The 15,213-nt window shown below is 39.3% G+C and overlaps 1 protein-coding gene across 3 annotated transcripts in view; it reads left to right on the top strand.

The window, feature by feature from the left end:
- Positions 1-7,821: 7,821 nt before the first annotated feature.
- LOC147307427 (KATNB1-like protein 1) overlaps positions 7,822-15,213 on the top strand; it is a 39,830-nt gene continuing 32,438 nt past the window's right edge. Inside the window, exon 1 of one of the 3 annotated variants that reach the window (XM_086273980.1) lies at positions 7,822-7,840. Coding sequence is in view for 2 of the 3 variants with exons in the window: in XM_086273977.1 (XP_086130103.1) it covers positions 11,298-11,373 (76 nt within the window). In the remaining variant the exon portion in view is untranslated. Of the gene's footprint in view, positions 7,841-11,285; positions 11,374-15,213 lie in introns of those variants that run through there. The other 2 variants (XM_086273977.1, XM_086273976.1) reach the window with 2 other exon arrangements.

Raw genomic sequence — 15,213 nt, forward strand, 5'->3', positions numbered from 1 at the left:
GTAAGATGTTTACAGCAAATGAAATGCGTGATGTCATTTAAACAGATATCTGATTGCATATGTTCCCAATATAGTATTGTATGCAGTAATTACTGCTTATTCTACTTTCTTACATTAAAACAATGACGCAGCAGTGCATGCATTTAATGCCATTCACATTTATAGCAGCGGTGGACTGACTGGGAAATGACTGTTAGACTATAGGCTTTAAACAGCTGGATGTGTGTATATATAGAAAGCAGATGTGGCCTGGAATGTCCACCACATGGAAAAGCTGAATGTGTCTATACCTCTATAGTAATAGGGGGCCTAACAGCCAAAGGTTCAACAAACTGAGCTGAAAAAAGGCTTCTGGAAAGTTGTGGTATTAGTGCTTTGAACCTCCTGCATCCAGCTCTTTTCTGCTGTTCTGACCTTGTGTTTGAGCAAAAAAATAAATTGTGGGAGGCTATTTTTTTTCTGATCTTCGTGTTGCACACAAAAATCCCAACAGCAGAAATTGCTGTCACGTTTTTCTGCGTTGTTGTGTTGGGATTATTGCCCAAAAACACATTTCCATGTGGTGTCTGTCTGCACAGCAAATTATCTACAGCTAAAAGAATGTCAGGAGCCCTTTAAGCTATTTTCAGACCCCGTTTCCTTCTTAATTTTGATGATTTCTTTTACCGAAAGGCTTGGTTTATGACACAGTTTTCGCATGAGGAGGAAAATTCTTCTGTTGTTCAGTAGGAGAACATGGAGACGGCAAGGTTAATAAAAAGAACCATAACTAGAGGGATTCATCTATTCCCTTAAAATTATCGGAAACATGGCTGCACATTTTGTGAACTTTCCTGCAGACTTGATATAACATAAATACACGTGGAGGGTAACTCTTGGCTCTTGTTCTTCCAAGGATAAATGTTGAGCAGATTGTGCTCCAGTGAATTCAGCTTCAGTGTGATTCAGGCTTTTCAGCAGTGCAGCCAGGCTCCAGGTTCCCCCATCTAGCGGTGTGAGCAGTAAGCACCACTGCAGGTATTTTACACTATAAGCACTTTGCCAGGCTCTTTAAACGGCAATCTCGTGCAGCAGAGCAACAGAACATTTTACCTTGTGCTCAGTGGCTCAACAGAGAGATATTTATTGTGATTTGAACATGCAATCATGGAAAACTTGGGAGCATATCTCTGCTCAAACCTCTCTGTAGACATTAGACAGCCAATTTCCTTCTGCTAGATCACTTAGTGCTCTGATAGGGTCACTGCCTTTGTGTTGCTCTTGAGAAATGGCGAAAGATATATCCATACCACAAAGACTGGGTATCAGACCGTTAATGATTTTGACTTGCATTTGGACTCACAATAATGTTAATATTTCCAACACAACTTCCTCGGCAAGCTGGGAGATCTCAGTGAACGTGACCAGTACCTCACTCTCAAATAGCCCCGATGTACTATGATGATTAACATCTGAGACAATACCATCTTAGATGACATTACAAAGTGATCTTCAGGCTGCGCAGGGAAGAGTAAAGCTGTAATCGGACAGCCTGAGAGGGTTATGGAGTTAGATCATGTCTTTTTAAGCATCCAGCAACATAACTGTGGTGAGTCTGAAGGGCTCATTAATAAACATTTGGAGCTTTCTCAATGGATAAGTTGTTTCCAACACGTCATGTCTGAGGTTCACAGATTACTGCACAGTGGCTGCTTGTGAGTTTGCTTGAAGTCACCATTCAGCCTAATTCAAACCAATACTGGCTGGCTGATAGGCAGTGTTTCGCTTTGTGGTTCCTGTAAAAGCCCTTGATAAAAGACATAATAGGGTTCAAATAAAGGAAGACTTTATTTAGCACAACCCATATTTTATTCACAGAGGAAAGCAGAAAAATTCAAATATTTAAACTGAGAAAAATTTAATAAGAAGAAAAAAACGTACTTAACAATAACACATATCCAAAAAAAAGAAAACTGAGACAGGGCCATTGTATAGCTTCCCCTTAACAAAACCTTGTAAACATCTGGGAACTAAGGAGAACAGTTGTTGTCTGACATACCACTCTTGTTGCTTAGCAGTCCTGGTTCTTCTTTGTCATATTTTTCATTTCATGATGTATCAGATGGTGAAATTTTAGGTGATGAGGTATTCAAATTCATCACAGTTTCAGTTAAATTCATTCAAATTCTGAGGAGTATGTGCATTCCCAACAAATGGGATTCCATGGTACCAAACCAAAATTAGAAACTCCTGGGTTGACAAATCTAAATCACACCAATTTGTTAAAATAAATATGAGATTTGCAAATTATTGCATTTTGACAAACATGCAGTCAAGCTGTTTGTGACCTCACCAGTCTAGTTCAGTCATCTTCTCCTTCGCCTTCGTCAGCATTCACGCTGCATGCTCTATCTTGCTGTGGATCTGTCATTCTCCTTTGCAGACGCCTTTGTGCAGCTGAAGTCCTCCCCATCACCGCCTCTGATCACTCCATCTTCATCTCCACCACCACCATCTCCGGTCCTGGTCTAATCCCTATCGAAACGGGCCATCAGAGTCTAACCGCCGAATACCTCTAAATTCTGTACATCAGTAAATCAGTTCATTCTTTCTATGGATCTCTCCCAAATGAAATAACAGATGGACTAAATGTAATGTGGAAGAGGTCTATCAGAATCATCCACAAATTCTCAGAAGGTGGCAAAAAAACAAAAGAAGGGTTCAAGAAATTAACTGACATTCTTATTGGTCAGAGTGACAGAGAAATAGCCTTTAAATCTGCTAATATCTAAATAGGCTTTTATGGAAGCCCGTTTCTGACACTAAAAAAAAAGTATCTATATTTTTCTCAAAATTTTGAGTTAGTTTCTCGAAATTTTGACTCATTAACTTGAAATTTCCACTTATTAGCTTGAAATATTGAGAAAAGTAACTCGAAATTTCAAGTTAGCTCTGCCAATCAGTAATCTACGTGAATGATGTCATTTTCTTGTTACCCGGAAGGATAAACCAGATCACAACAAATTGGTGACTTTGAGAGTACGTTTCCTGATAGTAACGCCATGTGATTCAGCTAATAAAACGAGGATTTCATCATTAGTGAAGCCACGCTGAAAATACTCAGCAAATATGCATTCATGACTGGCTGTAATACTGGTAGCTTAGCTGTAGCATCTGTAGCTGAGGGCTTCAGCTTCCGGGTAACAAGGAAATGACATCATTCGTGTAGATTACTGATTGGCAGCGCTAATCGAAATTACGAGTTACTTTTCTCGAAATTTTCAAGTTACTTTTCTAAACGTGTCAAAATTTCGAGAAAGATAACTCGAAATTTTGAGTCGTGGATACTTTTTTTTTTTTTTTAATGGCGGAAATGGGCTTCCATAGGCTTTTATTAACTTCCTTAATCGGCTTATATTAACATGTGTCATAAGTTATGCACCAATGTGGCCAGAAAGAATTTGTAACATGCTTTGAAATAAATTAAATGATCTCAAGCATTTAAAAACAAAACGTATTTTGTCCTCACCTGATGTATTACAATGGGTCAATAAATTAAAAAAATCCCATTATTTAAGACAGTGCAGCCCCGAGGGTTATACTGAGGTTTGTGCTTGTGCATGAACAGGCCTGCGGTTTGGCTTTTTCCTCTCAGAGAATGACGGCATTCATTATATTACTAAGTGGAAGAGAGCACAGCCATAAACACATCAGAATTTGATAAAATGTTCCACTCATCAACATCCAGATTATTCGCTCTCTATTAAAGCCCCATTGTAAACAGATACAACAGGAGAAACACTGAAAAAGACAACCACAGAAACTAATCTATCCTCCTTAACAAGGAGATTTTCCATGGCTTCTCTCCATGAAATTGTATTCTGTTTTACCATGTACATTTTCTTGGAGTATGTCTGTGCTTCTCGTGAGAAGGCATACCGAATGGATTTTAGAATGCATGTAATTAAATGTCTGGAGCACCATGTTACATATGCAAAACAGGATTGTTTTATTGTAGATGTAACAATGGTTTATATAGGTGCATGCCAGGAAATATTCAATGGCATCCATCCCTTCCATCCCATCATTTCTTAACAGTTTATCCAACATCGGTTAACAGGGAGCTCAAAACTCTCCCATGCTAGGCTAAATGCAAGAGAGAGGGACAACCACACACTAGCACTATACCAGAAAATACAAATATTTATTTTTAAATCTGAAAAGGTCATAAAATGATGGATATAATACTCAGTTGGGCTGTGGTGTTTATAATATTCAGTTGGTACTAACAAGCCCAAATTGTGCCAAGAAAATATCCCTCACAAAATTACACAACAGCCGCTGTCTGATAAAAGGAGGATGGTTTCATGCTGTCATGCTGTTTACACCAAATTCTGACCCTGTGATCTAAATGTTTCTGCAGAAATCAAGATTAATCAGACCAGGCGGTGTTTTTCCAGTCTTCTTTTGAACCATATGGTTCAAAACAGGACACCGGTTTGTCTCGCACCAACAACCGTCCCACATTCAAAGTCACTTAAAATGCCTTTCTTAACCATTCTGCAGCTCAGTTTGAACTTCAGCAGGTCATCTTGACCATGTTTACACGCCTGAATGCAAAGTTGCTTCCATGAGGTTCGCCAATTAAGTATTTGTCTTAGCAAGTGGCCAGCGAGTGTTTGTTACATTATTTAAGAAAATTTGAATGTTTTTATTCTTCTCTTGAGGCTCACATCAATCAAACACACGTCAAGCATCTTAAATACCATTTGAATTCATCATTAAACTGCAGCTGCAATCTAATATTTCAGTGTTTTGCCACAGAAGATGTTTTTCTGACCCTCAAAATGTCACAGTTTGAAATGACTTTGCAGACATGAGGTCAGTATGATGAAAAGCAGACCTGTAAGGTTACTAATATCCTTCTATTGCCTCGCGACACAAGCACAGCAGAGTCCGTCTGTGAAAAAGGAGAATATTTTATTCAAATATTCACATCAATCACAGGCGGAGCTAATAAAATGAACAGATCCGGTCTCCGTGCTGAAGGTAGTGTTGCAATAACGAACCCCATCCCCAGAGTTTGCTCTCATGTGACACTTCACATCAGTAAGGAAATAAACAAAAACCTTCTGTTCAATTCAGAATTTGTTGCCTGCCATGGTGCTTTTTTCTCTTTTTTTTAAAAAAAATACATGAATAAAAGTGTTGTATTACAGAAATAAAAACGTCTTGAGGCACATGTTACTCAATACTCCACATGAATTATTGTAGTTTTAAAGCCAAAACAAAGTCGGTAATACTTCTTGAAATAACAGTCCTTTCAGTAGCAGAAGACGTGATCCACCAAGGACCTAAAACTGAATTTTGATACTAATCACCTACATAATTTCTCTTCAATAGGCTTTCCAGATTGTTTAAAACCCCTCAATTTTATTAGGTCATTACCTCATTTACATAAAAAATAGTCTGAGGAATAAAAAACATCTTCAGTTGTAAAGGTGAATACTGCCACACAACATTCAAGTATATCATAAATAGTACATTAACAACAAATGCTATGGACAGCAGGGATCGTCTTTTTATTTGAATGGTCCTGACTGAAATATATCAACAACTACTGAATGGACTGCAGTGAAATTTTATTCAAAATATCCATGAACATAATGCTGCAGCTTATGTACAATCATGTGAAAAAGATGGTTTTCACAGGACTCTATAAACTCTCATGACAAACTAACTACACCCTCATGACTTCTATAGTAATTAATTTGATAAAGCAAGAGTGAGCACCTCTATAAAAGAAGAATTTTTGTCAGTTACCAGATCTGGAGCATTCGGGTGTTTGTTAGCACGATGCCTAGGAGAAAAGCCATCTGCAGTGATCTCAGAGAAGTAATTAGTGTTGCCCATCAGTCTGAGGAAGGATTAAGAATGGTGTAGTCGTCAAAATCCCACCTCTGCCTGCAAGGATTCTCACTGAAGCTGAAGAATCCGCTCCCCTGACTAGAGTTGCGTCTTCACATGCAGTAAATCTACAACATAATGGCTAAAAATAATAAGGTGCTCTAGTGACCCCAAGTCCAGAAGGTCTAGAGTTAATCAAGGACCTTAAAAGAGCTGAGTATAAACAAATGCTTACAAAGCTCAACAAACTGAAGTGACATCGTAAAGAAGAGCAGGACAAAATTCTTCCAGAATAATGTGAGACACTGATAAAGTTGTACAGAAAATTGTTACTTCAACTTATTCCCACCAAAGGTGCGTCTACAAGCTGTTGAATCATCGGGTATACTGACGTGTGAAAATGTTCGTTTCACGTGATGGTAAACTTTCACAAATTCCAAATTGGGACAAAAAAGTATTGTTCCTGGTTTTCTGGTTAATTCTAGATTGGATCAACAGGACAGAAACTCTGCTGTTACATTTCTAGTGGACTGTTGATGCTCAAGCTTTCCCGTCAGAAGACTTTTTTGCTAGTGACTCTGAGTCATGTGAATGATGACCAAGAGGTAACAGCCAACTGCTCCTCTGTCTTAACTAGTTTACAAGCCCTAACAATGACCCAATTATGTAATAGGTATCAGAAAAATGACACCATTGTCAAACATCAATAATGTGTCCATTACATAGTGAAGAAAGGCAGGAAGTCATTTTGCTCCTCATCTTACATGGTTTAGTTTGATTTACCTTTATTTATATAATGCCAAAGTGCAACAACCACTGCCTCAATCTGCTTTATATTGTAAGGTAAAGATGCTCCAGTAATACAGAGAAAATCCCAGCAATCAAACGACCCACTATAAGAAAACTCCCATTTTTCTTCCCCACTGTCCATAGTGGCCTGGCCAACTGCAGGATTTTCAAGGGTGTGAAGATGGGTCTCCAATTCACCTAGCTATTTCACATTCATTCAGGTATCATTATTACTAAAGGAGGATGAGGAGTAGCTAAACATCTGACACACTGAGCAGGAAAGTACAGGAGAACAGGTGAAGAAGCCATGCTGCTAGTGACTTGCCTAAGAGCTGAGCTAAGCTAATAGCTACATTAAGCTAGTTAAGCTAGCTAGATGCAGGGAGGGAGTATTTTGAACGTAGTTAACAGGTGATTTAACAGAGGGTGTGCTTTTGGATAAAACATGAACATAAAACAATGAAATAAATTGTTTTCTACGTGTAGCCGGTTTGCAAACAGGCTACACATATTAAGCTAGACGAAACACCACTGTGCATTGTAACGTGAACAAAGAGTGACAGAATACCACAGAGCCAATGCCAAGTGAGTTTAAAGTTTATTACAACGAATGTTCACTTATTTACTACTGCAGCTTTCTTTGTTTTATATAAATTTATGGGAGAAAATGAATACTTTGATATAAATTGTGTAAAATGGTCTGGAAGTTGGTTTTATTTGACCACAAATAATAGCATATTGGCGTTCCAATAGCACATCCTTTCTGACATTTATTAGCATGCCACACACCAGGAATTAAAAACCACACCATCTTTAAAGTCAAGGCGTATCACACCAGCAGGATTTACTTTCCCCCAAACTGCTCCCTTTATGGAGCTATAATTACACAATTCTCATTTCTATTAATCCACTGTAAAAAAAAAAAAAAGAAAAAAAAAGCTTTGTAGTCTGAGCTTAAGTGTGACGACTGCATTGGAATTATTACTAATACTTCACCAGCTTTTGTAATCAAACCTTGTGACTTTCCTGTACTCGAGTATAAGCAATGCTTCACCCTTTTTTTTTTTTTTACCATTTCAGAGGTGGCTGAATGGTATAATCATCTGGACAAATGGAATAATTATTTGGGTGACTGTCTGCTCCTGCAGCTTGTGCATATAAGCAGGTATGACTAAAATGGTATCTGTGGTAGGAATGCTGTGGCTAACCACAACTATGAGTGGAGAGAAACTTCACATAAACACTGTAGCCGTGGTTTAATCCAGTTTTATATTATTCAAACAAGACAGTTACAACAGTGCATGTATCATGTCAGGCCTATCACTGGATCTGAGTAAACTGTCTGTGCAAAGTTCACAGGCAGATGCACTGACTCACAAACAGTAATTTATCACTTCTTTCAGTCTATATAGATGTAATAGATCACTACATTTTTTTTTCAAAGTTATTCATCTTTAGCTAAACTCTATGCTGAGTACAATTTGTGACAACATCACAGCTACTGGGCAAATTATCTGCGTAGAACTGTGGGCTACCACCAGCCTTTAAGGACCCACCGGAGAATAATGCTGAATTACAGCATTTCTCGCTCATTTATCACAGCCCCGTTTTTCAAATTTGAGCTGCGGAGACCGTTCAGCTTGCAGCCAGGATTCTTCTCAAGAAGAACTGTGCTGCCAGCAAGAACAGCCACAGCTGGAGAGGAAAATAGAGCCTCTTTCTTCAACAGAAAGTGTGCAGCGCTGACTCGGTGTAACATATTTCTGCATTCGTTCCCAAACTTGGCACCTTGTTTCCTCTTCGGAATAAATGCCAAATGCCACGTCTCACCTTAAAAAAAAAAACCAAGAAAAAACTTTTGGTTTAGCTAAACAGGCGATTTGCTACAATTTGTCTAGTACAGAAAAATATAATTAGTCAAATTAAACACTCAAAACATACCTGTAAAAGTAGTTGCATTAAGCAGAGCTTTTATAATGCAAATTAAGCCTCTGCTCAGTCAGTACTGCAGTTTTGCTGGTGTTTCAGAGATATGCACGGATGTACGCACTGCATTTTTCAAACATCTCGTGTTGATGTTGGTCATGGGCACATTTTAATCCTAGCCCAGATTTTTCCATAAACCAAACCAAGCAGGTTAGATCAGCTAATGTTTGTAGTTTGCAGTCAAATAAATCTGTTTATCTCGCAAAACCTTCTTCTTATCTATCCACACAGCTCCCAAACCTGCACAACCCCAGCAAAGAAACCGCACAATTTATATTTTTCAACATCTGTTTTTCTTCAAAAAACTACGTGGTGCAGTTTGGGTTTCCGAGCTCGACGTCAGCACCAGGTATTTTCTTTTCTTTTAAGCCCTACTTCCCAAAACTCAATTAAAACTTACTACTCATGTGCCCTGAGGCCTGCTACATTTTCATTTGTAGTTGGTTAAGAAGCTCTTTCCATAGCTAATCGCTAAATGATGCAATATGTTCATTAGTGTGTGTTTTCTGTTTTGACGTAGGGCAGCTTTTTTAGAGCTACAAACAGCTTCCAGGTGCACGTGGAAAGTGAGTGTGAGCGTGGCCTAAAATAGAAAAGTTGTGCACTGGTAAGAAGACCAGACACTCTGAGTTCATAAGGTCATGAAAAACCTGTTAGTTGTGGTTCGGCTAAAATCAAATTAACATTAGTTAATCTAGGCAATTCGGGTATATCACTCCCTTTACTCTCCACATGGAATAAAAGTCAAAGATCATGAGCTGCAGTCTTCATTTGTTATGTCTTGAGGAAGAGAAGACTTCAGTGCATATAAAATGTGGGCTGTGTAGCAACACATCGCAGTTTCAAACATTAGAGGCAGTGGTAGCAGCAACATTTTTTTTTCTTACATAACTTGCTATCAATTTAACTCCTACTTTGGCAATTTTCACATGGATTTTTATTCTTTTCTGACCTATAGACAGATGTTTCAGAGAGTGTAAGGTCAAATATGTGCCTCACAGTGAAAACAAATGAAAATTTATTGGCCACAGTGTCTGCAAACCCTGCACTAAATTAGTCCAGACAAAGAGGTGAAAATTCTTGGTGAGTTCATCAGAGTATGCTTTTCCTTACATCAACTTTTCCTTACTTTTAAGACTTTACAGCCATGCAACATTAATAATCCTTAAAATGTTGATGCTGCGGAACACTGTGAACTTGTGGTGATCCCTCACACGGAGGTTTTAGTAAGTGGCTGGACTTGAGGAGACCCAGTTCCAGTAATCAATGAAACAATGACTGAAGGCCAGCTGCACTCTTCTTTTCATCAAACATTCGCGTTTCCTTTTTGGAAAACTGCACCGGAGTGACTTGTCCAATAAAAATCTGAAACGTGTTGTTTTTCTTTGTTTTTTTTCTTAATTGTTGTAGCTGAAACACACTGGCGAAACAATGCATCTTAACTGGAAACAAAAGCTTTTTAATATCCCAGTGATTCATATCATATTGACCGGCCAGCACTGGACAGAATCCCACACAAAAGGGAACCCAGCAGTGGGAACTTTTAAAGCTCTTTGAGTCAAATAAATGACCAGTTTAAGTGCACTTTGGGGTTCCTGTTGTGGTTTCTGGATTTGGCCTGTGATACCCCAAATCAAATAGCCCATTAAGAGAAACCATTTTCTTTCAATACTAACCCTAATAAAATGCAATAATTCCTAAAAAAAATCCCATAAAAACCCATAGTGTGCCTCGATACAGTTGTAGAACAAGAAGTGCTATGTTTGGTTTCTCCTGCGTAGCAACCGTGTTGTCTGTCAACGCAAACTCCCAAAGGCCACACAATTGCAAGGAATCTGTATTACTCTTTTTGGCTGTGTACTTTTATGGCCAACTTGGAGCAGATGTGTGATAAGAAATGTAGCAGTGTGAAAAAAATAGCACATTCTTGACTAAATAATAAAACTTGCAATAAAGGATCAGAAATGCAGTTTTGTAATTTGCTTTTTCAGAACAAGCGTCCGCTGGATTTTTTTACCATTAATCATCGAATGACAAATCAGTCAATGCAGACATGTTGTTCCCTATTAGTTTGTATCAGTCGGAGCAAAGAACAGTCAAGCACACGCACACAGAAAAAATTCCCATAATTCGAAGCGTGTGTTTTTTAAATTACATTATTCCTTTGAAAAACTCTAACTCATGCCCATTCCGCATCGTAAGATAATCACATACCAAATAACCCCTTAGTTCGTTACTGGCAGAGGGGAAAAGCTTGATTTGACTCGTTTTGACTCTCAATTATAGACGTTATGTCTTTGCGGGCTGATTATTGGTTTCCTCGTAGTCTGGCGTGTTGATTTGCATGTTATTTTTGTTTGTCTGCTTTGTTTGGTCACGCAGCCTTTATAAAGCACTGTGGACAATAATAAAAGCCTGGTTTTTATTTGCTGGATTAGCAATAAGCAGATTGCTTGGGTTTGTATATCGATGGTACCAGACACGCTAGACATTCCAGCAACTGTTGACAAATCCTGCGTGACTCAACGTTTGAGCCTCTCGCATACATGCTTAACACCCCTGCCAACTCTGTTATGTAATTCAAGTTTGCTGTTCCTAAGACTTTTACAGTGGTTGCCCCTCACAGGACACACTTCATGGACAGCAGCAGCCTTATAAGGGCAGGGGTACTGTGTCACCGAAAAACGTCCCATAGCTTCCCAGGCACAACTGGTATGTACTATGAAAAATAATGACTCCCACTCTCCAGCTGTCTTCTGCCTGTGCCGTCTTGAGTGCTTTTTCTTTCTTTTGCATCTATTTTTTGCTCTCATCTGTGAGGATTAAGTAGTTTCCCTTCGTGAGACAGGAAAGTTGTGAGCCTGAAATTTGTTTATCTAAAGAGCTTCTTTCCAGTGCGGTCACAGATGACATCACGAGACTTTTTTTCTTTTTTTGCTTACGAAACGATTGATTGGTAGAGTCATATTAACCGTAGCTACTGGCAATGTGTTACTGGGAATTTCAAAGACATTTTAATGTATTGTCTAAGGATGATTAAGATAGTGCTTCAACAGATCTCGCCCTTGTAGTGGGAAGAGATCTGAAAAATGATGTGTCCGTAACACAGACTCGCTTTATTTATGATGGGAAAACTCTTCATCTTCAAAGACACAAAGACTTCCTAGGGTTTCTGCGGCAAGGATTTGTGCCATTTCAGGTCTGGGAAATAAAACATCTGGGACAAACACCATCAAACTAGAACACACAATCGGATCTTATATCCGTTTGATACTTTAATGATATCAGCACTTGCAGGAGGAGACACTCTTTTCCCGGATTCAAAGGGGGAAAGGCTCTGTATCAAATTTGTGGCGGGCCAGAGTTCATCCTTTTGATTGGGTTCAGCTGCTGTCAGCGGTGTTTACCCACCAGCAGACTTGATTCAAACTTTCCAAACAGAAACAGAGTTACACATGAGAAACCAGGGGAAAGATTGGCGTCAAATTTTTAAAATATATATCATCGTATCTTTGGCATCAATTCAATAGTGACAGGAAACAGGGGGCGAGACTAGAGCAATGACACACGACTCAGCTAATTTTAGCTATTCTTGTTCATGTGATTGTGCGTAAATGTGCAAACATTCATAGTGATCCAAAAACTGAACTTGTGCAATTTTAATGAGCTTGAAAGTTAATATTTGGTATTTGCACCTTTATTCTTCTCACATCCTGAACTCTCTTAGGAAGGCTTTCTTGTCATTTCTTAAAATTAGTCTTCAGGCTTCTTGAACATGTTTTTCTATCCAGGCATGCTTTTACTGCCTTGTCAGTCTGCTTCTGATCATTGCCATGCTAAAAAAACAAAAAATGAAACTACTATCAATCAGGCACCTTACAGATGGTGTTGGATGCATGGTGGATCAAAGTCTGATGTCTGTGTCATCTGTGTTCATAATTCCATCAATTTTGACAAGATCCCCAACACCACTGGCTCTCTGCACTGATAATATGAGCCAACATTGTCAAATTTGGATTCATCGCTCTATTAGACTTGTTGCCACTGATTGTCAGTCCATTTCTTGTGCAAGTTCGGATAGAGTGGCTTGCAAAAGTATTGGGCCCCCTTGAACTTTTCCACATGATGGCTGAATGATGGCTTGAACAGTGCTCTGAGGGATGTTCAAGGCTTGGGAAATCATTGCGTAGCCTAAGCCTGCTTTGAATTTCTCAGTAACTTTATCCCTGACCTGTCTGCTGTGTTCTTTGGACTTCATGGTGTTGTTGCTCCCAATATTCTCTTAGACAACCTCTGAGGCCGTCACAGAGCAGCTGTATTTGTACTGACATTACACACAGTAATCACTCTATTTAGTCATTAGCTCATCAGGCAACGTCTATGGGCAACTGACTGCACTCAGACCAAAGGGGGCTGAATAATTACGCACACCCCACTTTGCAGTTATTGATTTGTAACAAATTTTTAGAATCATGTCTGATTTTCGTTCCACTTTTCACATGTGCACCACTTTGTATTGGTCTTGTGGCTGTAATGTGACAAAATGTGGAAAAGTTCAAGGGGGCCCAATACTTTTGCAAGCCACTGTACTAATGCCAACTTATACCTTTCCCTTCCTTGAGTTACGTGCCCTTTTCATGCTTGAATGATTCATAGGTCAGTGTTAAATGGCTTAGCAAACAAAAATAATATTCCCCTGAAAAAGGTCAGCTACAAGGCCTGGGCTGAAAATGAGTGAAAAAGCAGCCAGTGCCCAAAGAAAAACTTTGAGTAGCTGAAGACAACTTTTAGAAATTACAAGAAACTTGGAAGGAAAAGAAACGAGGAGTGGCTCAAAAACTTTTGCACAGGATAGTAAGTTTCTTAGTTGGTTAATAATAATATTAATAGTCCTGAAAACTATGAGAGCTTTTGTTTGAGCTGTTTGTATCATCATCATCATCATCATCATCTGTCAGAACACAGAATTCTTGCTATTGCCAGTCGTCAGACGCAACACAGGCTTGTCCTCATAATCTGTAGAGCGAAACGAGGACAGAGTGAGGGAGGAAAAAGAAACAGTCATTTGGGTCGCCAACATTTAGCCGCAAAGATAAACACATATACACAACAATCGTTTCTCTGTAGTTTCTGCTTTCAGTGATCTCATACTAATTGCTGAAATAACCAAGAGATGAACGCTTTTATTTGGACTTTTTCATCATATTTTGTTTTCAAACCAGATGATTACATTCCAACATGATTCAAGGGCAACGGTACAGGAACCTCGAATGACACAAACTGATATGGCGGACTTTAAATTGTTCAGTGAAGTGTTGCTTTGGCTGCCGCCCTGCTGAAGCTGGGTTTGTCTGTTCTTTGTCTGGGCGGGAGCTGCTGCTCTCTTCCATTTCCTTCTCTCTCCCTCGCTGAGGTAAAAATGAGTCACTGAGTCAGCAGCTGGTTTCTGTCATCCCTAATATCACTAGCATTTCACAGGAGACCAGCTGCCATCGTTACACTCTGACGACATCACTTCCCTTTGTCCTTTTATGGAAAAACTTGACTGTTGACAAAAGACCTACCAGGTTGATGATCAGATTTTTGTTCCTTGGTAAATCTGCGATTTATACGCTTGTTTAGGCAGAGCCTGTGTGTCTGATTGTAAAGAGTTTCTTTCCCTGTTAGAAGTCAGGTGAAAGTGTAGACCTCAAAGATCGTGCTAATTTTCTATGTGCGACCCCTAACATTTACAGGAGCCAATCAGGTGCAGGTGGATGATATAAGACTCGTGTTAAACAGCCTTAATAACTCTTTAAGGGCCTTCCATAAATTATGGCATCTATGCAGCGGCTCCACCTTCTGTTACAAGTCTCATATTATCCTTCAACTCTTGAGTATATGTGATCTATGACAGAAAAATGCCTGTAAGTATAGGAAACCAGTATTAATCTCATCTGAGGAACCATAGAAACGTGACATGACAATGCTAACATGCTAATTTTAACCGACATCCAGTGCTCACCATCGAAGTTAACATTTGTAAAATAGCATTAAGCACCCAGCAAACTTCACAGCAGTGATTTGAGTCTTGACTAAATGTCAGCAGCTGTGCAAATAGGTGCATGCTACATGTGCTGTACAAGAGTAGTTTTAATCCACTACTATGATAGTGAAGTGAGGGACTGATGCATGACTAAAGCGCTTTTCATTCGCAAAGCAGCTGTGCTGTGTCTTCAAGTGGAGGACGTGAACAACAAGAACCGCTTGTCAGCTTTGTTTTGGCGTATCATTCTAAGAGCTGGAACACGTGTACTTTTTATTATTCTACCACCCTGGACAAAGGTGAATCACAAAAACAAAAAGGAGGTGCCTGTTTTTGCCAGGGCTGTCAACTACGGATGAGTGGATTCCATTATCGAATGTTTAAACCAAGATGTTTAGTTTTCCCATTCCAGTGGCTGAAGGGACAGGCAGGTCTGTGTCTCGCTCCATCTCATCTTCCTTCCCATTTTCCTGTGAAGGGAGGTGCCGTGCTGAGTGCTGCTTATTTGAGGAGTCACTGTGGAATCT

This window comes from Aulonocara sp. 'chitande type north' Nkhata Bay, linkage group LG19, assembly GCF_057382095.1.
Source record: "Aulonocara sp. 'chitande type north' Nkhata Bay isolate Kocher_YH1m ecotype deep benthic linkage group LG19, A_spYH_male_GT1.1, whole genome shotgun sequence".
Taxonomy (NCBI): domain Eukaryota; kingdom Metazoa; phylum Chordata; class Actinopteri; order Cichliformes; family Cichlidae; genus Aulonocara; species Aulonocara sp. 'chitande type north' Nkhata Bay.